This window comes from Vipera ursinii (genome assembly GCF_947247035.1).
Source record: "Vipera ursinii genome assembly, chromosome: W".
NCBI lineage: Eukaryota > Metazoa > Chordata > Lepidosauria > Squamata > Viperidae > Vipera > Vipera ursinii.
Genome location: NC_139522.1, coordinates 41102909 through 41125890, shown reverse-complemented (window position 1 = coordinate 41125890; position 22982 = coordinate 41102909). Strand labels below are relative to the sequence as shown.

Sequence of the window (22982 nt, the reverse complement as noted above, 5' to 3'; positions counted from 1 at the left end):
GGGATTGTATTTTTAAAGCATCTTGTAAGTCTTTTATTGTTAATGCGGGTGCAGGTGCGGGTGCCACAGGAGGAGGCATCAAAACCTGTAGTGAAGAATGCTGAACTGGTGAGGCACCAGTACTTCTAAGAACTTTAGTTGGTTTAGAAGCCATCTTAACACCCAGTTAATTTCTGTTGCGCACTTTCACTTTCCACACCGCTTGCAACTTTTTCTTTCAAAGTAAACAGAGTTAAAGTTCGAATACTTGCTGTTTCAATATTCTCCTGCACAGCTCTGCCTGCATCCAGGTAATCCAAAGTTAATTGTTGATTGCAGGGATGGTTGCAGCGTCCGGCTCCGCTCCAAAGCCTTGGAGCAGAGGAGTCCCCGAGTCCGGAGCTAATTCAGGTTTCGGGGGGGCTCTCACCCTTCAAGCCCCAGAATTTGAACTCTGGTGGTCTAGGGGAGCTCTACCCCTACCTAAACGCTCACCCCTCCCTTCTCCCAAGGAGAGGGTTTCCGAGCTGCAAAACAGCTGATCGTCGCTGTTTTAGCAGCTCCAACGGAAAACAACGGGGCTGATGGCCGGAACGGCCACCATCGACGGAGCCTTGCCACCTGGAAGTCGACAACCAAGCCACTTTTAACAGGTGGCCACCCTTAGTTGTATCGTGAGCAATGACTCTGGCCTCTGTAAAATTGAAAGTATGGTTGTGCTCGATAGTGTGAGCCCATACCTGAGATCGTTTTTCTTTGCACTTGATGGCCAGTTCATGCTCATAGAGCCTTGTCCAGAGGCGTTTCGTGGTCTCCCCAATGTAGTTTAGCTTAGTTTAGTTTATTAATATTTCTATACCGCCCTTCTCCTGAAGGACTCAGGGCGGTGAACAGGGCAAGAATAAAATGCGAAGTTACAAATATTAAAAGAAGATTAAATAATTGCCCATTAAAAAACAATTAATACAATACATTTATAAAAACCCCAAAAGTACAGCAATAAAAACCCCACCAATCCCCCATCAGGCCTGGCTGGCTTGTTCGAATAAAAATGTTTTTAGATCGCGGCGAAAGGAGCGAAGATCAGGCGCCATCCGGAGCTCTACCGGTAACTGATTCCATAGTTCCGGAGCGCCCACAGAGAAGGATCTCCCCCTGGGGGCCACCAATCGACATTCTCTGATCGGTGGCACCCTGAGGAGTCCCTCTCTGTGGGAACGCACAGGGCACAGGGAGGTTGATGCCGGCAGCAGGTGTTCCCTGAGGTACTCCGGACCCCTGCCATGTAGGGCTTTAAACACCATTACTAGTACCTTGAATCTCACCCGGAAGACAACTGGTAACCAATGCAGCTCACGGAGCAGAGGTGTAACATGGGAGTATCGGGAGACTCCCAACACAACTCTCGCGGCTGCATTCTGTACCAGTTGGAGCCTCCGGGTGGTCCTCAAGGGAAGCCCCATGTAGAGAGCGTTGCAGTAGTCCAGACGAGAGGTCACGAGCGCGTGAGTGACCGTGCATAAATCATCCCGGCCTAGATAGGGCCGCAACTGGCGAACCTGGGCGAAAGCCCCCCTAGTCACAGCCACTATGTGATCTTCCAAGGTAAGCCGTGAATCTAGGAGGACTCCCAAGTTTCGAGCCCTATCTACGGGGGGGGTAATAGTTCACCCCCCATGGAGAGAGATGGAATATCCAAATTGGCCCAGGATGAAGGTATGCAAAGCCACTCAGTCTTGTCGGGGTTGAGTTGAAGTCTGTTCCTCCCCATCCAGACCCGAACCGCCTCCAGGCAACGGGACATCACGTTGAGGGCATCACTGGGGTGGTTTGGGGTCGAAAGAAAAAGCTGGGTATCATCAGCGTACTGATGATACCCAACTCCAAAGCCACGAATGATCTCACCCAGCGGTTTCATATAGATGTTGAACAGGAGAGGCGAGAGGACCGACCCCTGAGGAACTCCACAAACGAGAGACCTCGCAGTCGACCTCTGCCCTCCTGTCAACACCGACTGCGAACGTCCCTGGAGATAGGAGGAGAACCACTGTAAAACTGTGCCTCCCACTCCCAGTCCCCTGAGACGCCGCAGCAAGATACCATGGTCGATGGTATCGAAAGCCGCTGAGCCGTCTAATAGGACTAGAACAGAGGAATGTCCCCTGTCCCGAGCCCTCCAGAGATCATTCACCAGTTACATGAGCAATCATTGCAGTTGATTTGGTAGACCACGGATGACATGTCGCCCGTGGATAGGGGTTCTTTAAGGCAGATTATTTGTGTGCACAGAGTCTGACTGGGTCTGTGAGCCACTCTGAAGTTATGTGCTGATAGTATTCGTGCCGCTGTTTCCAAGACGCCATGGATGTAGGGGAGTGTGACCCAGGTGGTAGTCGTTCTGTCATCTGCAATCTGTGATGCTTGTTGTTGGTGGCAACATTGGATGAAATCAATAGAATATCCATTTTGTGTGCATACCTGATAAAAAGGCTTGGTTGTCCAATCAACATTCTGTTACCGTATTTCCCGGCGTATAAGACGACTGGGCATATAAGACGACCCCCTACATTTCCTATTAAATTATAGGGTTTGGGCTATACTCGCCGTAAAAGACTACCCCTCTTCCAACGCACAGCAAATAAAAATTAAAAAACATCAGATTTGATTTTAATATGGTAATTTTAATTCAAATGCTTATGACATGCAGGTACTTAGTAGGAAAACTGTCACTTATAAACATAAGGCTGTTTGTCATCAAACATGTAAACATAAAACAGTGCAAGTGGATAAAACATAATAATAATAATAATAATAATAATAACAACAACAACAACAACAACAACAACAACAACAATAATAATAATAATAATAATAATAATAATAATAATAATAATTTGGAAGGGACCTTGGAGGTCATCTAGTCCAACCCCCTGCTAAGGCAGGAAACCCTATACCATTTCAGACAAATGGCTGTCCAGTCTCTTCTTAAAAACTTCCAGTGTTGGAGCATTCACCACTTCTGGAGGCAGGTTGTTCCACTGGTTAATTGTTCTAACTGTCAGGAAGTTTCTTCTTAGTTCTAGGTTGCTTCTCTCCTTGACTAGTTTCCATCCGTTGCTTCTTGTCCTGCTTTCAGGTGATTTGGAGAATAGCTTGGCTCCCTCTTCTTTGTGGCAGCCCCTGAGATATTGGATCCCTGCTATCATGTCACCCCTCACCCTTCTCTTCGTTAAACTACACATACCCAATTCCAGCAACCATTCCCTATTTTCCTAATTCACTTTTTCACTTTTCCTAATTCACTCTAAAGCTTTCCCTGCGCAGAGCCTTAAGTAACATCAGCTGCCTGCAATTAGTGCAGGTTCGCATCCCACCAGGCTCAAGGTTGACTCAGCCTTCCATCCTTCCGAGGTAGGTAAAATGAGGACCCAGATTGTTGGGGGCAATAAGCTGACTTTGTAATAATGTCGCGGGGGGGGGGGCGAAAGCCCTAATAAGCAGGCATATACATAGAATGAAGGCTATTGCTAAGCACATTGATTTGTGCTTTAAATTGTAAGCCGCCCTGAGTCTTCAGAGAAGGGCGGGATATAAATGGGATTAAAAAAAAAAAAGACCAAATGGGAGATCCGCTCCAGGTTTTCCAGCCAGCCTGCCCGCCCAGTTCCTGAGTCAAATGTGTCCTTAGAGCTAAGCAGCTGCTCTGACTGCGGCATTCACCACCTGCCTTTCAAGTTGGGATAAATTACAGCTGCTCTTCAACTTTAGAAGGAAAGACGCCCAGACCCCAGCCTGTAAAAAATCACAGACTGCAGCTTCTACTCCAATTGGTCCCGCTTTCCCTGCGCAGACTAAATGGGAGATCCGCTCCAGGTTTTCCAGCCAGCCCTGTCCCTAACGTTTCAGCACCCGGAGTATAAGACGACCCCTGACTTTTGAGAAGATTTTCATGGGTTAAAAAGTCGTCTTATATGACGGAAAATACGGTAACTGGCATATTGAGCTATTGCCAGCCTACCAGATGCTGCGCCATGAATTATCATGCAGGAGGACTGAATGGATGAACCAACGATCACTTCACCCCGGCATGAGCAGGGGGGCAGAGGATCGTAACCTCTCACTAGCTGATACATCAGCGCAGCAGGAGATGATGATGAGGCAGACCGGACCCATGGACATCAGGAGAGGGCACCTGACCAACGTGGACAGTGATGCCAGCACGATGGAGGAGCGACCAACCGAGACAGCAGCATTGCATGCAGGAGAGTCATCTGGGCAGCGAGACAATTGCGCACAGCAAGACGAATGCTCCCGGCAGGCAGGGCGAGTGGAGAGGGGCAGAGCGCCAAAACTTAAAACAGACGTCACCGACCTCAACAGAAATAGGATCGTTGCAATTGATTGCGGCAGGGCGGGGGCCAAATATTTATTTTATTTATTTTATTTTATTACATTTATATACCGCTCTTTCCCGAAGGACTCAGGGCGGTTTACAGGGTGATTAAAAACAAAAATACAAAAGTTAAAAACAGATTAAAAAATTATATTCGTCACTGCATAAGTAAAACCCCAGTTAAAATTAAAATTAAAACTTGTTTATCCTATATAAGCTAGAGAGTGATGGATTTTAGACTTTATAGTTGTTAGTATATGATTGTTTATGATTGTTTTTTATATATATACCTTGTATTTAGCTCTTGGAAGTCGGGGGGGGAGGGGGGAGGGGGGGGAGGTAGGGGGGGAGGAGGGAGGGGGAAGGGGGGATTTTTAAAGGAAAATTGTATTTTAAAACTTTTCAATTAAAAAAAAAATTAAAATTAAAACTAAAATTAAAATTCTCAGCCTGGACCAGAGAGCTCGAAAAGCCAGGTCTTCAGGTCCCGGCGGAATGAATGGAGGTCGGGGGCAGTCCTAAGCTCCACTGGCAGCTGGTTCCAAAGGGCAGGCGCACCCACTGAGAAGGCCCTATCCCTGGGTGTCGTCCGCCGGCAATCTCTTACCGGTGGCACCCTGAGAAGACCCTCCCTGTGGGAGCGCACTGGACGAAGGGAGCTTGATGCCGGCAGCAGGTGTTCCCTCAGATATCCCGGACCCAAGGCATTTAGGGCTTTATAGGTCATCACCAGCAACTTGAATCTCACCCGGAGGGCAACCGGGAGCCAATGCAGCTCGCGGAGTAGAGGTGTTACATGGGAGTATCGGGAAACCCCCATCACAACTCGCGCGGCCGCATTCTGCACCAGCTGAAGCCTCCGAGTGGTTCTCAAGGGCAGCCCCATGTAGAGAGCGTTGCAGTAGTCTAAACGGGAGGTCACGAGTGCATGAGTGACTGTGCGTAGGGCATCTCGGTCCAGATAGGGTCGCAACTGGCGCACCAGGCGAACCTGGGCAAAAGCCCCCCTGCTCACGGCTCCTATATGGTCTTCAAAATTGAGTCGAGAATCCAGGAGGACGCCCAAGTTGCGAGCCCTATCAATGGGGGGTAACACCTCACCCCCCATCGTTAGAGATCGAATAGTCTGGTTAACCCGAGATGCCGATATGCACAGCCACTCAGTCTTGGCGGGATTGAGACGAAGCCTGTTTCTCCCCATCCAGACCTGGACCGCCTCCAGGCAACGGGACATCACGTCGAGGGCATCGCTGGGTTGGTTCGGGGTGGAAAGAAAAAGTTGGGTATCATCAGCGTACTGATGATACCCCACCCCGAAACCACGAATGATCTCACCCAGCAGCTTTATATAGATGTTGAACAGGAGGGGTGAGAGAACCGACCCCTGAGGAACTCCACAAATGAGAGGCCTCGGGGCGGATCTCTGCCCTCCCGTCAACACCGACTGCGAACGTCCCAGCAGATAGGAGAACCACCGTAAAACGGTGCCTCCCACTCCCAACCCCCTGAGACGCTGCAGCAGGATACCATGGCCGATGGTATCAAAAGCCGCTGAGAGATCTAATAGGACCAGGACAGAGGAACAACCCCTGTCCCGAGCCCGCCAGAGATCATTCACCAGCGCGACCAATGCCGTCTCCGTGCTGTATCCGGGCCTGAAACCCGATTGGTACGGGTCCAGATAATCAGTTTACTCCAGGAACAGATGAAGCTGATGCGCCACCACACTCTCAACAACCTTCGCCAAAAAGCGAAGGTTGGAGACTGGACGATAGTTATTTAAAACAGCCGGGTCCAGGGCAGGCTTTTTCAGGAGGGGTCTCACCACCGCCTCCTTCAAGGCGGCAGGGAAGACACCCTCTTTCAAAGAAGCAGTTATTACTGCCTGGAACCAGCCTCGTGTCTCCTCCCGGGCCACATAAACTAGCCAGGAGGGGCACGGATCCAACAAACAGGTGGTGGTGCTCAGCCTCCCCATGATCCTGTCCACATCATCAGGGGAAACAGGATCGAACTCAGTCCAGATAACATGCTCAAGACCGTCCGATTCCTCCACGTCAGACTCTGCCCAGTCAGAGTCCAGACCGGTCCGGATCTGAGCGATTTTGTCCGCCAGATGATGACTAAACTCCTCGGCTCATCCCCGTAAGGGATCCTCCCTCACCTCCTGATTAAGGAGGGAGCGAGTTACCCTAAACAGGGCGGCCGGGCGATTATCTGCGGACACGATGAGGGCAGCGAAGTAGTTAGACTTCGCTGTCCTTATCGCCGCAAGATAAGACCTTATAAAGGTTCTTAACTGCAATCGGTCAGATTCGGATCGGCTGGACCTCCAACCGCTCTCTAGACCCCGTCTCCGACGCTTTATCTCCCGGAGCTCCACAGAGAACCACGGAGCCCAACGGGATCTGCGCCGGTCAGAGGTCGCAAGGGTACAACAGTCAAGTGCCCCGGCGGCCACCCTTTCCCAGGCATCCACCAGGGCATCGACTGGGCTGTGGGTAAGGGTGATGGGTATAGACCCAAGCGCCATCTGGAACCGTTCCAGGTCCATTAGGCGCCTGGGGTGGAACCACCTGGTCGGTTCTGCAGCCCAGCGGTGGGGGGTGGCATAACGGAAGACCAGCCGCAGGAGATAATGATCTGACCATGACAGGGGAACAATGGTTGGTGAACCCCCTCCCAGATCATCCAACCACTGTCCAGACAGGAACACCAGGTCGAAAGTATGATCCCCCACATGGGTTGGGCCCTCAATAACTTGGGTCAGGCCCATGGCCGTCATGGAGGCCATGAACTCCCGAGCTAACTCAGACGACCCTCCCAGTGAAGGCAGGTTGAAGTCACCCAGAACTATAAGCCTGGGGAACTCCACCGCCAACCCTGAGAGAGTGTCGAGCAGCTCGGGCAGGGCTGTTGCCACACAGCTGGGTGCCAGGTATGTGAGCAACAAGCCCAACTTAGCCCGAGGACCACATCTCAGGAGGAGGGATTCACTCCCGGCCATCTGGACAATGGTGGTCTCCCGCGGGCATAAAATCTCCCGGACAACCACCGCCACCCCACCACCCCTGCCCTGAGCCCGTGGCTGGTGTAGCACACGAAAACCTGGAGGGCATAACTCGGTCAGAGGAACCCCTCCCTCCGAGCCCAACCAAGTCTCCGTAATGCACACCAGATCTGCACATTCCTCCTCAATCAAGTCATGAATGAGGGGAGCCTTGTTAACGACGGATCTGGCGTTAAAATAAACCAGCCTAAGCTCAGGGACCTGATCACCCTCATCCCCGGGCAAAAGGGTGCTAACCGGAGGGTCGGAGCGCGCCACCGCTCGGAGACAGCGGGGGCGCGATCCCAGATGTTGATATGGCCCTCCGTGCAACCACCTGCTACCATTCCCTATCGGCATGGGGATTTGAAGCCCCACCCCAACATTCACAGAACCAGCAACCACCTCCCCCAACCCCGTCCCGTCAGGACCCCTAACAGGCCCAGAGTGAGTGCCGGTTAATGATTCCCTCCCCCTCCCTAACCTTTTAAAATAACCGGCTAAAAATGTATCAGGGGCCTCTTAGCGTGTCTCAACTCGAGGCCCCTATCTAAGCCCAGCCACCTCTCGGAGTCCCAACAATTGGGCTCGTCATTAAGGGGAGTGTGGAAACAGGTGGTTGGTCGTGCCCAGGAGGGAGAAACCCCCCTGAGGGCATACAGATCAGCTCCAGAGTAATGGAGACAGACCATGCAGCAATAAAATGTCCACATAGGGCAGATGTTACAAATATTTCCAATGGGTAGTTCGATGGAGTATTGTTATTCAGATGAAGTGATATTGAGTCCAGTAGGCATGTCTCTCGATCCACTAGACCAGCTCAGCTCTCACCTGAGATGGCAATCAAAAAGGAAGCCCCAGCCGTCCTCTCACTCCAGCTGAGGAGTCCAATCTGGGGTGGAGAGAGAAGGGAGTCCTGGGCCAAGCCCACCCCAACTGGTCTCTCATACCAGTGAAGTGGTCGATAACCAGTCCAAGACCGTCCTCCCACCACGGTCAAGTCCCAAGGCCAAACTGGACTGTCAATGGGGAGGTCTTGATTCCAGCCGGGCATTGAGATAGCTATAATACCTGCCTGCCAGCACAGGAAGCAAGCCAGGCTGCTGCTGATCTTCGGGCCGCCGGCCACTGCCGCCAGTCTGGGGGGAGGGCAAAAAACATCCTCTCCCCCAAGCGTCCACACGCCAGTCCAAACGATGATCCAGCGGCGAGCAAAGGCATTCCCGGCAGCAATCTAATATCCAGGCATTCACCAACAAATCCACCGAGGCCGATGTCCAGGCCCACAATCCACTGCCGCCATCCGGAAGGAGAGGGAGGGCTCCGCACCGCCGAAAACGGCGCCTGCCAGCTGATAACAATCCTAACTCCCGATCAAATCTCCAGCCGGTGGAATCGTCGTTGCCGCCCCTCCGCACAAGCAGAGGGTATCCACGATGAGAAGACAGGAAAAGGATGCCCGCAGCATTACAGCATTGCTCTCCAGGCTGGCAGGCCGGCGACATCCGAAGCGCCGCTATCCGAAGGGAGGGGACTCAGCGTCCCCGAAAACAGCACCCAGCAGCCGTCTCTGCATCCACCCCACCCCCCCGGAATCGCCTCACCATACCGTGCCACGGCTGGGCCTCCCTAAACTGACCCATTTAGAGCCCTTGTGGAGCGCCCAAAGCTCAAACTGCAGCCACCGCCATCTTGGGCAAATAGCCCAAGCAAACAGCAAACAAAATAGACCTGTAACACGCTCATTAGCTAAACTGTTGGCTTCACAGACTATAAGAACGTGCTTCCCAATCCCGGCTTACACTCTGACGACATCAGCAGGTGCTGATGAAAGCTCAGTTTTAATAAAAAAATTTAGTCTCGGTGATCCGTGTTTCCAGTTTTGTCACGAATATACCCAAGACTCGTATTTTTAGGACTATATATATATTGTCTTCAACTCTTTACTGCTGAAAATCTGACATAGTTTTTCAAATCCCAATTTTGTACTTGAAGTGGTAAAACCTGTTTTTAACTTAGTCTTAAAGCTGTTTTGAGTACTCAGTGGTTTCATCTGTGCCTCTGAGGTGAATGTTTTGTGATCTGTAAACTGTACATTTTTAAAAATACAACCCTATCCCACCCCAATAAACAAGGAATCAGTACTTTTTAAATTTAGTCAATAAACTTACTAAGCTTGGGTACAGGCTGTGTGTCCCAAAATTGGTATTTACGTTTGGTTGCTTCATCAATATTCTTTGCTGGGCCCTGACAGGCTGAGAGCAACTCCATAGCTCTTTGAATGTCTTGTAGCTTCTGCATTGGAATGGCTGGATTCTGCAGGCATATAATCACAGGTAAAAGGAGAATGCTATTTCATTAATACTGTCACAACTATACTGAGTTTACCACAACCTGTTGTGCTTTTTGGATATATTACACCTTGTTATCAAAGCTATCCTACAAAAAACTGTTTCCGCTTCCAGGATGAAAAACAGAGTTGTATTTAAAGCAAATATTAATTCCAGGATATATCAATAAAGTTTGTATTTAGTATATAGAGTGATCATATGGGCCCCTTGACATTGCAAATATGGAGAAGAGGAGACCATAGTAACTATATGACCTCTTATGTCTTTTCAGCATCCTGATTTTTTCATTTTTTCTCTCTTTGATGCTCCAATCAGACAAGAATCTGAGATCCTACTTCACCCAATGATATTGAATCTTGGAAGAATCAGGACCAACAAAAGGATTTTTTTTACACAACCAGTAATTAAACTTTAGAAGTCACTACCATGAGATGTAGTGCTGGCTACCAGCTTGGTTGGACCAATTTATGGCAGTCATGGGAATCAATGGCTATTAGCTGTGATGACAATGAGATTGCCCCTGAAGGGCATCTACTGGGAGACTAGTGGGCTTCCTTGTGGCTGACCACTGTCCAAACAGACTGATGGATTAGATGAGCTTCAGGTTTGATCCAGAAGGGTACAACTTATGTTCTTATCCTTGTAGTTTGCAACTTTACAGCACCTCAGACTATTGTTCTAAGAGTCTTTATCACCATCTTCTATGTCGTCTTTTTTTTTAATTGAAAAGTTTTAAAATACATTTTATCTTTTATCTTTCACGAGTATCCTGCATAATCTTAAGTTTAACTCGTGGCCTTTTCCCTGCGCAAACAAATTTATTGATACCCCGTTTCCATTCTTCCAAATTAGAATCTTTCTTAAGAACCGGTATCATTTGAAATAAGAATAAAAATTTAGGCAGGACATTCATTTTCACTGCTGCGATTCTTCCCAGCAAAGACAATTGCAATTTTTCCCAACTCTCCATTTCTTTTTGAATTTTTCCCCATAATTTTTCATAGTTATTTTTATATAACTTTGTATTAGAGGGTGACAAAAACACCCCCAAATATTTGACCCTTTTAGCAATCTCAAATCCAGTTAATCCTTCTAAAAGAGCCTTTTGCAATACTGTCATATTTTTGGCCAGAATTTTAGTTTTTTGTGCATTAACTTTAAATCCAGAAACCTTCCCATATTGCATTATTATCTCCATCAGGTCCACAACAGAGTTCTCCGGCTGGGTCACCGTAACAACCAGATCGTCTGCGAACGCTCTCAATCTATAATCCTGATCTCTAATTTGTATACCCTTAATTCTTTCCGAGTTCCGTATTTTTACCAGTAATATCTCCAATGTTAACACAAATAGTAAAGGCGATAACGGACATCCTTGCCTTGTGCCCTTCTCAATATTACATGCTTCAGTCAAACTATTGTTAACTATTATTCGGGCAGTTTGTTTTTGATATAATGCCCTAATTGGTTGCAAAAATTTATCCCCAAAATTCATTTTATCTAAAACTTTCATCAAAAATTGCCAATTCAATTGATCAAAAGCTTTTTCAGCATCTAAAAAGATAAGCGCCGCAGAGATCTGGTTGTTCCTTTCCAAAAACTCTAACACATCAACTATATGCCTCACATTATTTTTCATTTGCCTATCACTAATAAACCCAGTTTGATCCCAATGAATCACCTGTTGCAGAACCCTCATCAATCTGTTGGCCAACACCTTAGCAAATATCTTGTAATCTGTATTTAAAAGTGATAACGGTCTATAATTTTTTACTTGGGTAGCATCTTGATCTTCCTTCGGAATCAAAGAGATAAAAGCAGTTCTCCAAGACGGAGGCACCTTTCCCCCTCTCTGAATTGTCTGGAACAGTTCCTTTAACGGCTTTATCAACTCCAATTGTAAGTTTTTGTAGTAAACCGCAGTCAAACCATCCGTACCTGGCGCTTTATCCACCTTCAATTCCTTAATTGCTATAAGAATTTCTTCTTCTGTTATCAATTGGTTAATCCCTTCTTTTTGTGCCTGCGTGAGAACCGGGATGCTAGCATTCTCCAAATATACATCAATGTCTTTTTCATTAATCTTCTCCTTAGCATATAATTTAGAATAAAAATCCACAAAGGCTTCCTTAATAAGATCCTGTTGAAACACAACCTTTCCCTTATATTCAATTTTGTCTATATTAGAAGCCCTTTGCTTTTTCCTTAGTCTGTAAGCTAGCCATCTACCTGGCTTATTAGCATTGCAAAAAGTATTATGCCTGGCAAATCGCAAATTGGTTGCCACTTGATCAGCCATCAATTTGTCAAATTGTCCTCTTAATAGCTTCATAACCTCCTTAGTCTTCACATCCAATGGGTTCAAAATTAAGGCCTTTTCTTTTTCCCTAATTTCATTCTCCAATTCTTTCCTTCTGGCTTCCAAAGTACATCTGTATTTATTATTCATATATATCAACACCACTCTCATGTAGGCCTTGCTAGCATCCCAAACCATGTCCATAGAGGTATCCTTATTCATATTAATTTCAAAAAAATCCTTCATCTTCTGTTTACATTCTTCCACATTTCTCTGATTTCTAAACAAATTCTCATTTACGCGCCACGAGCGCCTATCCCTATTGTCCTTATTGATCTCTAACCAAACTGGACTATGGTCCGAAATAGTTCTTGCACAGATCTTTACCTTCTTAATCCTAGAAAAAAAATCATTAGTCAGCAAAATAAAGTCAATCCTGGAAAAAGATTGATGTCTGTCAGAAAAAAAAGTATAATCCTTTTCATGTAGGTGTGTGTCACGCCAGATATCTCGCAGTTCCAAATCATCCTTCATTTCAAAAAAAGATTTAGGCAATCTGGCATGACTCGGAACACGCTTAAAAGAACCAGCCTTATCCATCTGTACGTCCAAAACACCATTCCAGTCCCCCATAAAAATAAACGATTTGTAATCCAATTGAGTAAGCTTTATATGAAGTAAACTAAAAAAATCAGCTTGTTGTTGATTAGGAGCATACAGTCCAACTAAAAGCGTTTTTTTACCTTCTAACAGCAAATCTATCATAACATATCTTCCTTGCTTATCTGCTTCAATTAATTCCGCTGTTAAGGTACTTTTAACGTAGACAACCACTCCATTTTTCTTATTCATCGCAGAAGCAACAAATTGCGTGCCCAACCTTGAGTTCGATAAATACTTTTGGTCCATAACTCTAATATGCGTTTCTTGCAAACATATAACATCAATCTTAAATTGTTTTAAATATTGAAAAACTTTCTTTCTCTTCTGTGGTGAGTTTAATCCATTAACATTCCAGGTTAAAAATTTAGTCACCATGCGTGGCGCCCCGAAGCTTTTGGAACACATCTTCAATAGCCCCTATATTTTCTTTGGGCCGCGCTCCTCCCACAGCTTCACTGTAAGTACGCTTTGAGAGTTCCATAAACTTCTGCTGATCTTGCTCTTGTACTTGTCTTGCTCGTTTTAAAGCGGCACGCATCAACCTCTGCTCTCCAGCAGCAGCCGATGAAGCTATAATTTGATCCCCTCCAGCACCATTCTCCTCTGCCTGTCCACCATCAGCCTCTTGAGATTTTCCCTCTCCAAATCCCTTTGCTGCTTCCAGGAGTGATAGAGGGGTTGCTTTTAAAACATTGTTGTAGAAATCACGCGCCTGAGTCACAGTAACCAATCGATATCTTTTACCTTCGTGCATCACCACCAATCCAACTGGAATCTCCCATCTGAACTTAATATCACGTTGCTTAAGTTCCTGTACAAGAAATGCAAAATCTTTCCTTCTCCTTAAAATCTTTGGAGGAATCTCTTTTAGAACCAGGACTTCTTGCTCAGCAACCACAACTTTAGTATCATAAGCAGCTTGAATAACTTCATCTCTAGTTGCTCTCTTTGTAAAATAGACCACCACATCTCTAGGTAACTTCCTCTGCCTTGCAATCCATGAATTTACACGAAAAATTTTATCCATGCATCCCTCTATTTCAGATGCTGGCTGGCCCAATACTGCTTCCAAAGCCTCAGAAATCAGCTGCTTTAAGTCTTCTTTAGGATTCTCTTTTAAGCCCCTGATTCTAATAGCATACTGCATCTGATGATACTGGACAAGGCTCAATTCTCCGTCCATTTTATCCCTTAAATTTTCATTCTCCAGTACCTTTACTTCTAATATAGAGTTCTTTTGATTAAGATCCTCCACTTTTTCATCCAAACGTTGCACACATTCAAACAACGTCAGAAGCTTCTTACCTGGGCTAAAGAAAAACAGACCTGGTCTGTTGTTCAGTGGTCCAAAGTCCTCTTTTCTGATGAGAGCAACTTTTGCATCTCATTTGGAAACTGTTGTGATTCAGGGTCAGCAGTTCGGCAGTTGGGTCGGACGACTCAGAGGAGGAGGAGGGGGGTGTTGAAGAGCTTCCTGAGAATAATATTGAGGCTCCACAGAGCCCTCAGCCAGGCCCCTCCCACCTGGTCACGACGCAGACCCAGCTGTGTGAGCCTTACAGCGTGGATGAAGATGACCCACAGCTGGCCCTGTTCAAGGACGCCCGACGCAGGAGGCAGTCAATCAGGAGTAAACAGAGTAAGGCAATGGGGCACCTCGGAAGGAGGCAGAGAGAAGCCACGCCCTGAACTGTATAAAAGGGGAATGCGTGGGAGGGCTGGTTTGCTGAAGGCAACCGCTTGAATAGCTCCTGTTTCATGGTTTGTGTCTTGTTCTGTTTGCTTTTGTGTCAACAAATTCGGCAGGCTTAGTTCCAGCCTCTTGCCTTCTTGTAAAAGGGGTTGTCCCTGCCTTTTCTGCAGGGCCGGTAGCAGGCTGGTACAGAACAGTTTGCCTTCAGCCTCCCACCCTTTACTATTATTACGGAGCAGCTATGTGCTGAGAATGCCCAGCTCGCCCAGCAACTCACTTTGCTGGCAGCTCAGGTGGCTCAACTGCAAGCTCAGGTCTATGCTGCACCCCCACCATCACCACCACCCAGGAGAAAATGCCAAGTTGCGATGCCGGATAAATTTACTGGCAATCCAGAACTGTTTCCTGCTTTCCTGGGACAATGCCAGCTCTTTATCAGCGTGAGAGCAGCCGATTTCCCCACTGACCGGGATAAGGTGGGGTTTGTGTTAAGCCTTCTTTCGGGTGATGCAGCTCGTTGGGGCACGCCTCGGCTGGCTCAACCTAGTCCATTGTTGGACAACTTTGTGGGGTTTTGTGATCATATGCGTCTGATGTATGAGGACCCTATAAAGACGCAGACTGCTACTCGACGCCTGAAAGCTCTGAGGCAGGGTCAACGCCCCCTACAGGGCTATATCAGCGATTTTCGGCTGCTTAGCCAGGATTCCGCCTGGAATGAGGCTGGGCTCGTGGATGCCTTCCACGATGGATTGTCGGAGGAGATGTTGGATGAGCTGGCCCGTGTGGATATTCCCTCAGACCTGAATGGGCTGATCCATCTCTGCCTGCGGATCGATGCTCGGTTGCAGCAGCGAAGGAGTCGCCGTGCCACCCCACAGACCCCTGCAGCCCCTGTTGTGTGTGAGCCCCCAGTTCAATGGGAGGAGCCAATGGAGCTGGGTGCCGCCAGGTCTCGTCTATCGGTGACTGAAATGAACAGACGACGATCGGGGGGGTTGTGTTTTTACTGCGAGGACCCTGGGCATTTGGCTGCTTTTTGCCCAAAGAAGCGACAGCGGGCATCAGTGACCGAGTCTGCCCCGAGAAAGTCCCCTACTTTTCTGTCGGGAAACGCCCCGAGCCCGATCTAGATGGTGTGATAGATCGGGCGTCCCACAACAACACTGAGCGACGTCTTTCCGATGCTGCCTGTGGACCTCCACGGCATCTGATATTGGAGGCACGTCTGATCCTTCCTGGCAAGCCAGAGGGGATTCCAGTCCATGCCTTAATTGACTCTGGGGCCACTACAAATTTTATGGACTCAGCATTTGTGGCCAAATGGGCTGTTCCCCAGTGCCCGGTGGAACCGCCCATGTTAGTGGAGACTATCGATGGTCGAGTGCTCCTGTCTGGGCAAATTACGGCCGCCACGCAACCATTATGTATGGCCATCAGTTCCCATGTGGAGGCCATCCAGTTCTATATCACCTCAGATCTGCATTTCCCTGTGGTCTTGGGACTGGCGTGGCTCCGGGTGCATGACCAACAGATCTATTGGTCACAGAACTTGGTCACTTACCCAAGCTTGCAGTGTGTGGACCACTCCCGCCATATCTGTGCCGGCCAGGTGGAGGGTTCCCCAGGGGTTTCCTTGCCTCCCGAACTGTCCGACTTTGCTGATGTGTTCAGCGAGACAGAGGCTGATCAATTACCTCTGCACAGGCCCTATGACTGCCCCATTGATTTAGAACCTGATGCGCCTCCACGTCGGACCTCGAGTTGGCTGCATTGCGGGACTTTCTGGAGAAGAATTTGGCTCTCGGTTTCATCCGGCCCTCATCCTCGCCAGTGTCTGCACCCGTGCTCTTCGTCAAAAAGAAGTCCGGCGAATTGCGGCTTTGCTGCGATTATAGGAAACTCAATGCCATCACGGTGCGCAATCGTTACCCGCTGCCCCTCATCCTCGAACTCTTGGACTGACTCCGGGAGGCTAAGATCTTCACGAACCTGGACCTGCGTGGAGCTTACAACCTCGTCAGGGTTCGGCTGGGTGATGAGTGGAAGACGGCGTTTGGTACTCGTTATGGACATTTTGAGTACACGGTGATGCCATTTGGCCTGACCAACGCCCCCGCCGTGTTTCAGCATTTCATGAACGCCATTTTCCGGGATTTGTTGGATCAGTTTGTCGTGATCTACTTGGACGACATCCTGATTACTCCCCGTCGCGTGAGGTGCACCATCAGCATCTCCATCAGGTCCGACACGACGTCCAGTCCTATGTCACTTCCTGCATCCCATGCAGGCAGGCCAAGTCAGCGACAGGGGCCCCACCTGGATTACTGCTGCCCTTGCTGACACCCAAAAGACCCTGGGGGGCTGTGTCCATGGACTTTCTGAAGGATTTACCCTCATCCTCTGGTTTTACGACAGTGTATGTGGTGGTGGACATGCTGACCAAGATGGCGCACTTCATCCCCTGTCGCGGCTTACCGTCAGCCCGCGCCACTAGTCGTATGTTCATTCAGCAGGTGTTTCGGCTGCACGGCCTCCCTGATAGAGTCGTCTCTGATAGGGGGGCCCAGTTTACAGCCCGCTTCTGGCAGGAGTTGATGCATGCGTTGGATATCAAGATTTGCCTCTCGGCCATGCATCATCCTCAAACTGATGGGGGAACCGAGAAGGTCATCGGTATCCTGGAACAATATCTGCGCTGCTACGTTAATCTGCAGCAAAACAATTGGGTGGACTATCTGGCCATAGCTGAGTTTGCATTTAACAATTCGCAGCACACCTCCACACAGATGACACCATTCTTGGCCAATGTGGGATATCACCCCCGGTTTTTCCCCCTTTCTCCCGTGGACTCACCGGAGCCGGCAGCGAACAACTTCATGGCAGAGTTACAGGCGATCCATCGATTGGTGCGACGTCAGTTAGAGAAGGCCAAGGCCGATTACAAAAGGTTTGCTGATCGGTCAAGACGCCTCCACTATCGGTGGGAGATCGGGTCTGGTTGTCCACCAGGAACCTACCGTCAACACGGCCGGTGAGAAAGTTAGATCACCAATATTTAGGACCGTTCCCAGTCGAGGCTGTCATCAATCCGGTCGCCTATCACTTAACTCTGCCACATTCCCTGCGTGTGCACCCAGTCTTTCATCAATCTCTGTTGGTCCCCGAGCAACCGGCCTGTCCACTCCGCCGAGCGGAACCTCCCCCATCAGGACCTCATGATGGAGACAGCATCCCCTGAGTAAGAGGTCGCCAGCATCAGGGACTCCCGTTGGCTGAAAGGTCATTTCCAGTACCTGATTGAATGGAAAGTTTATGGACCAGAGGACTTCACCTGGGAAGACGCGACCGCCATTCATGCCCCTGTGTTGGTGACCGCTTTTCATGAACAATTTCCATCCCGACCGCATCCGGATAGGCAGACCCGGGGGAAGGGCCCTGCGGTGCGGGATAGTGTTGTGATTCAGGGTCAGCCTGTGGGTTCGGCAGTTGGGTCGGACGACTCAGAGGAGGAGGAGTGGGGTGTTGAACAGCTTGCTGAGAATAATATTGAGGCTCCAAAGAGCCCTCAGCCAGGCCCCTCCCACCTGGTCACGACGCAGACCCAGCTGTGTGAGCCTGACAGCGTGGATGAAGATGACCCACAGCTGGCCCTGTTCAAGGACGCCCGACGCAGGAGGCAGTCAATCAGGAGTAAACAGAGGAAGGCAATGGGGCACCTCGGAAGGAGGCAGAGAGAAGCCACGCCCTGAACTGTATAAAAGGGGAATGCGTGGGAGGGCTGGTTTGCTGAAGGCAACTGCTTGAATAGCTCCTGTTTCATGGTTCATGTCTTGTTCTGTTTGCTTTTGTGTCAATAAATTTGGCAGGCTTAGTTCCAGCCTCTTGCCTTCTTGTAAAAGGGGTTGTCCCTGCCTTTTTTGCAGGGCCAGTAGCAGGCTGGTACAGAACAGAAACCAAGGACCCAGAGTCTGAAGGAAGAATGGAGAGGCACACACTGCAAGATGCTTGAAGTCCAGTGTGAAGTTTCCACAGTCTGTGTTGATTTGGGGAGCCATGTCATCTGCTGGTGTTGGTCCACTGTGCTTCATTAAGTCCAGGGTCAACGCAGCCGTCTACCAGGAGATTTTGGAGCACTTCATGCTTCCTTCCGCAGACGAGCTTTATGGGGATGCTGACTTCATTTTCCAGCAGGACTTCGTACCTGCCCACACTGCCAAAAGCACCAAAACCTGGTTCAATGACCGTGGGATTACTGTGCTTGATTGGCCAGCAAACTCGCCTGACCTGAACCTCATAGAGAATCTATCGGGCATTGCCAAGAGAAAGATGAGAAAGATGCCACACCGCATTGAGGCAGTAATTGCTGCAAAAGGGGCCCAAACCAAGTACTGAGTACATATGCATGCTTATACTTTTCAGAGGTCCGATATTGTTCTATGTACACTCCTTGTTTTATTGATTGTATGTAATATTCTAATTTACTGAGATTGTGGATTTGGGGTTTTCATGAGCTGTACGCCATAATCATCACAATTATGATAAATCATGGCTTGAACTATATTGCTTTGCATGTAATGAGTCTATCTCATATATTAGTTTCCCCTTTTAAGTTGCATTACTGATGTTCTGTTCCCCCTCCCTCAAGGTACAAACAAACAGACAAGCACTTCATGCTTCCTTCCGCAGACGAGCTTTATGGGGATGCTGACTTCATTTTCGCTGCCCTCATCGCGTCCGCAGATAATCGCCCAGCCGCCCTGTTTAGGGTGACCTGCTCCCTCCTCAACCAGGAGGTCAGTGAGGATCCCTTGCAGGGGCGTACCGAGGAATTTAGTCAACATCTGTCGGACAAAATCGCTCGGATTCGGACCGGTTTGGACTCCGACTGGGCAGTATCGGACGATCAGGACACTAGTGATCTTGTCGATGTCATCTGGGAGGAGTTCGATCCTGTGACTCTGGAGGAAGTGGACAGGATCATGGGGAGGCTGAGCTCCACCACATGTTTATTGGACCCGTGCCCTTCCTGGCTGGTTTATGCAGCCCGGGAGGGGACACGAAGCTGGTTCCAGGCGGTTATAGCTGCTTCTTTGAGTGAGGGCAGTTTTCCCGCCGCCTTGAAGGAGGCGGTGGTGAGACCTCTCCTCAAGAAGCCTAACTTGGATCCGGCTGTTTTGAATAACTTTCGTCCGGTCTCCAACCTTCGCTTCCTTGCGAAGGTTGTTGAGAGTGTGGTGGCGCATCAGCTCCCTCTGGTCCTGGATGAAGCAGATTATCTAGACCCGTACCAATCGGGCTTCAGGCCTGGGTACAGCACGGAGACGGCATTGGTCGCGCTGGTGAATGATCTCTGGAGGGCTCGGGACAGAGGATACTCCTCTGTTCTAGTCCTATTAGACCTCTCAGCGGCTTTCGATACCATCGACCATGGTATCTTGCTGCGGCGTCTCAGGGGACTGGGAGTGGGAGGCACGGTTCTTCAGTGGTTCTCCTCCTATCTCCTGGGACGTTCGCAGTCGGTGTTGACGGGGGGGCAGAGGTCGACCGCGAGGCCTCTCGCTTGTGGAGTCCCTCAGGGGTCGGTCCTCTCGCCCCTTCTGTTCAACATCTACATGAAACCGCTGGGTGAGATCATTCGTGGTTTTGGAGTTGGGTATCATCAGTATGCTGATGATACCCAACTTTTCATTTCGACCCCAAACCACCCCAGTGATGCCCTCGACGTGATGTCCCGGTGCCTGGAGCCGGTCCGGGTCTGGATGGGGAGGAACAGGCTTCGTCTCAACCCCGACAAGACGGAGTGGCTGTGCGTACCGGCATCCCGGGATATTCAGGATATCCCACCCCTCATTATGGGGGGTGAGTCATTACCTCCTGTAGATAGGGCTCGCAACTTGGGAGTCCTCCTAGATTCACAGCTCTCTTTAGAAGACCATATTGTAGCTGTAACTAGGGGGGCGTTCGCCCAGGTTCGCCTGGTGCGCCAGTTGCGGCCCTATCTAGACCGGGATGCCTTGCGCACGGTCACTCATGCGCTCGTGACCTCTCGTCTTGATTACTGCAACGCTCTCTACATGGGGCTACCCTTGAAGACCACTCGGAGGCTCCAGCTGGCACAGAATGCAGCCGCGAGAGTTGTGTCGGGGGTCTCCCGATACTCCCGTGTTACACCTTTGCTCCGCGAGCTGCATTGGTTGCCAGTTGTCTTCCGGGTGAGGTTCAAGGTGTTGGTAATGACCTACAAAGCCCTCCATGGCATGGGTCCAGAATACCTTGGGGAGCACCTGCAGCCGGCGTCAACTTCCCTCCGCCCAGTACGCTCCCACAGAGAGGGCCTCCTCAGGGTGCCGCCGGTCAAAGAATGCCGACTGGTGGCCCCCAGGGGGAGAGCGTTCTCTGTGGGTGCACCGGACTTATGGAACCATCTTCCGGTAGAGCTCCGGATGGCGCCCGACCTCCGCTCCTTCTGGCGCGACCTTAAAACCCATCTCTTTAAGGAAGCGGGCCTGGCCTGATGGGATGGGGTGGGTTTGTTATTATGACTTTAATTTTAAATTTGTACTATGGGCATTGTTTAATCATGTTTTAATAATTTTAACTTTTGTATCTGTCTTTTACGTATTGCCCTGTTAACCGCCCTGAGTCTCTTGAGAGAAGGGCGGTATATAAATTAAATAAATAAATAAATAAATAATAAATAAATTTTCCAGCAGGACCTGGCACCTGCCCACACTGCCAAAAGCACCAAAACCTGGTTCAATGACCGTGGGATTACTGTGCTTGATTGGCCAGCAAACTTGCCTGACCTGAACCCCATAGAGAATCTATGGGGCATTGCCAAGAGAAAGATGAGAGACATGAGACCGAACAATGCAGAAGAGCTGAAGGCCACTATTGAAGCATCCTGGTCTTCCATAACACCTCAGCAGTGCCACAGGCTGATAGCTTCCATGCCATGCCGCATTGAGGCAGTAATTGCTGCAAAAGGGTCCTAAACCAAGTACTGAGTACATATGCATGCTTATACTTTTCAGAGGTCCGATATTGTTCTATGTACACTCCTTGTTTTATTGATTGCATGTAATATTCTAATTTTCTGAGATTGTGGATTTGGGGTTTTCATGAGCTGTATGCCACAATCATCACAATTATGACAAATCACGGCTTGAACTATCTTGCTTTGCATGTAATGAGTCTATCTTATATATTAGTTTCCCCTTTTAAGTTGCATTACTGATGTTCTGTTCCCCCTCCCTCAAGGTACAAACAAACAGACAAGCACTTCATGCTTCCTTCCGCAGACGAGCTTTATGGGGATGCTGACTTCATTTTCCAGCAGGACCTGGCACCTGCCCACACTGCCAAAAGCACCAAAACCTGGTTCAATGACCGTGGGATTACTGTGCTTGATTGGCCAGCAAACTTGCCTGACCTGAACCACATAGAGAAGTTTTTAAGTTGCATTACTGAAATAAATGAACTTTTTTTTTATTGAAAAGTTTTAACATACAATTTTTTCTTTAAAAATCCCCCCTCCCCCTCCCTTCTCCCTCCCCCCCCTACCTCTCCCCCCTCCCCCCCTCCCCCCGACTTCCCAGAGCTAAATACAAGGTATATATAAAAAAAACAATCATAAACAACCATATACTAACAACCATAAACTCTAAAATCCATCACTCTCTAGCTTATATAGGATAAAACAAACCTTAGTAATATTAAATATATATAGAAAAACCAAAAGAAAAAAAGAAAAAAAGAAAGAAGACTTATTCAAATGCTACATAAAATTTCTTAACCCTATACTTGTTCTGGATAAACTCGATCCATTTTCTCCATTCCATAATATAGCGTTCTTGCGAGTGATCTTTCAAATAGGCCGAAATCTTCGCCATCTCAGCCAGGTCGGAAACCTTTAAAGTCCACTCTTCTATGGTCGGCAGTTCCTCTTTCTTCCAGTACTGACCTATCAAAAGTCTTGCTGCCGTAATTAGATTCAACATCAGCTTAGTGTCCACAACTGTAGCATCTGTAATTATTCCCAACAAAAAAAGTTGCGGGCAAAACTTTATCCTCTGTTTAAAAATCTTCTGCATGTTCCACCAGACTTTTATCCAAAAGGCTTTAACCTTTTTACAAGTCCACCATATGTGAAAATATGTTGCATCTTCATCACCGCACCTCCAACATTTAGGCTGATAATTCGGATACATACTTGCAAGCTTTTTAGGATCTAAATGCCATCTATAAAACATTTTGTAAAAATTCTCTCTTACATTTTGAGCTTGTGTAAATTTTACATTCCTCACCCAGATCTTTTCCCACGTGTCCATTGTAATAACTTCCTGGATGTTTTGGGCCCATTTTATCATACAATCCTTAAGAAGTTCTGTTTCTGAATCAATCTCTATCAACGCAAGATATATCCGTTTAATATGTGCTGGTCCCTGATTTCTGATTTGCTTTATCAAATTTTCATCAGTCATTGTAAAACCATTTTTCTGGTCTTCTTTCCACCTGGCCCGTAACTGAGTATATTGAAACCAATTTTGAAC

At 48.4% G+C, this 22982-nt stretch overlaps 1 protein-coding gene across 1 annotated transcript in view; it reads right to left on the bottom strand.

The window, feature by feature from the left end:
• LOC310648261 (glycylpeptide N-tetradecanoyltransferase 2-like) overlaps positions 1–22982 on the bottom strand; it is a gene marked incomplete at its 5' end in the record, with an annotated part of 148292 nt that overhangs the window by 26876 nt on the left and 98434 nt on the right. The window contains one exon of the mRNA XM_083376012.1: positions 9593–9737. Coding sequence (XP_083232138.1) covers positions 9593–9737 — 145 coding nt within the window. The remainder of the gene's footprint in view (positions 1–9592; positions 9738–22982) is intronic.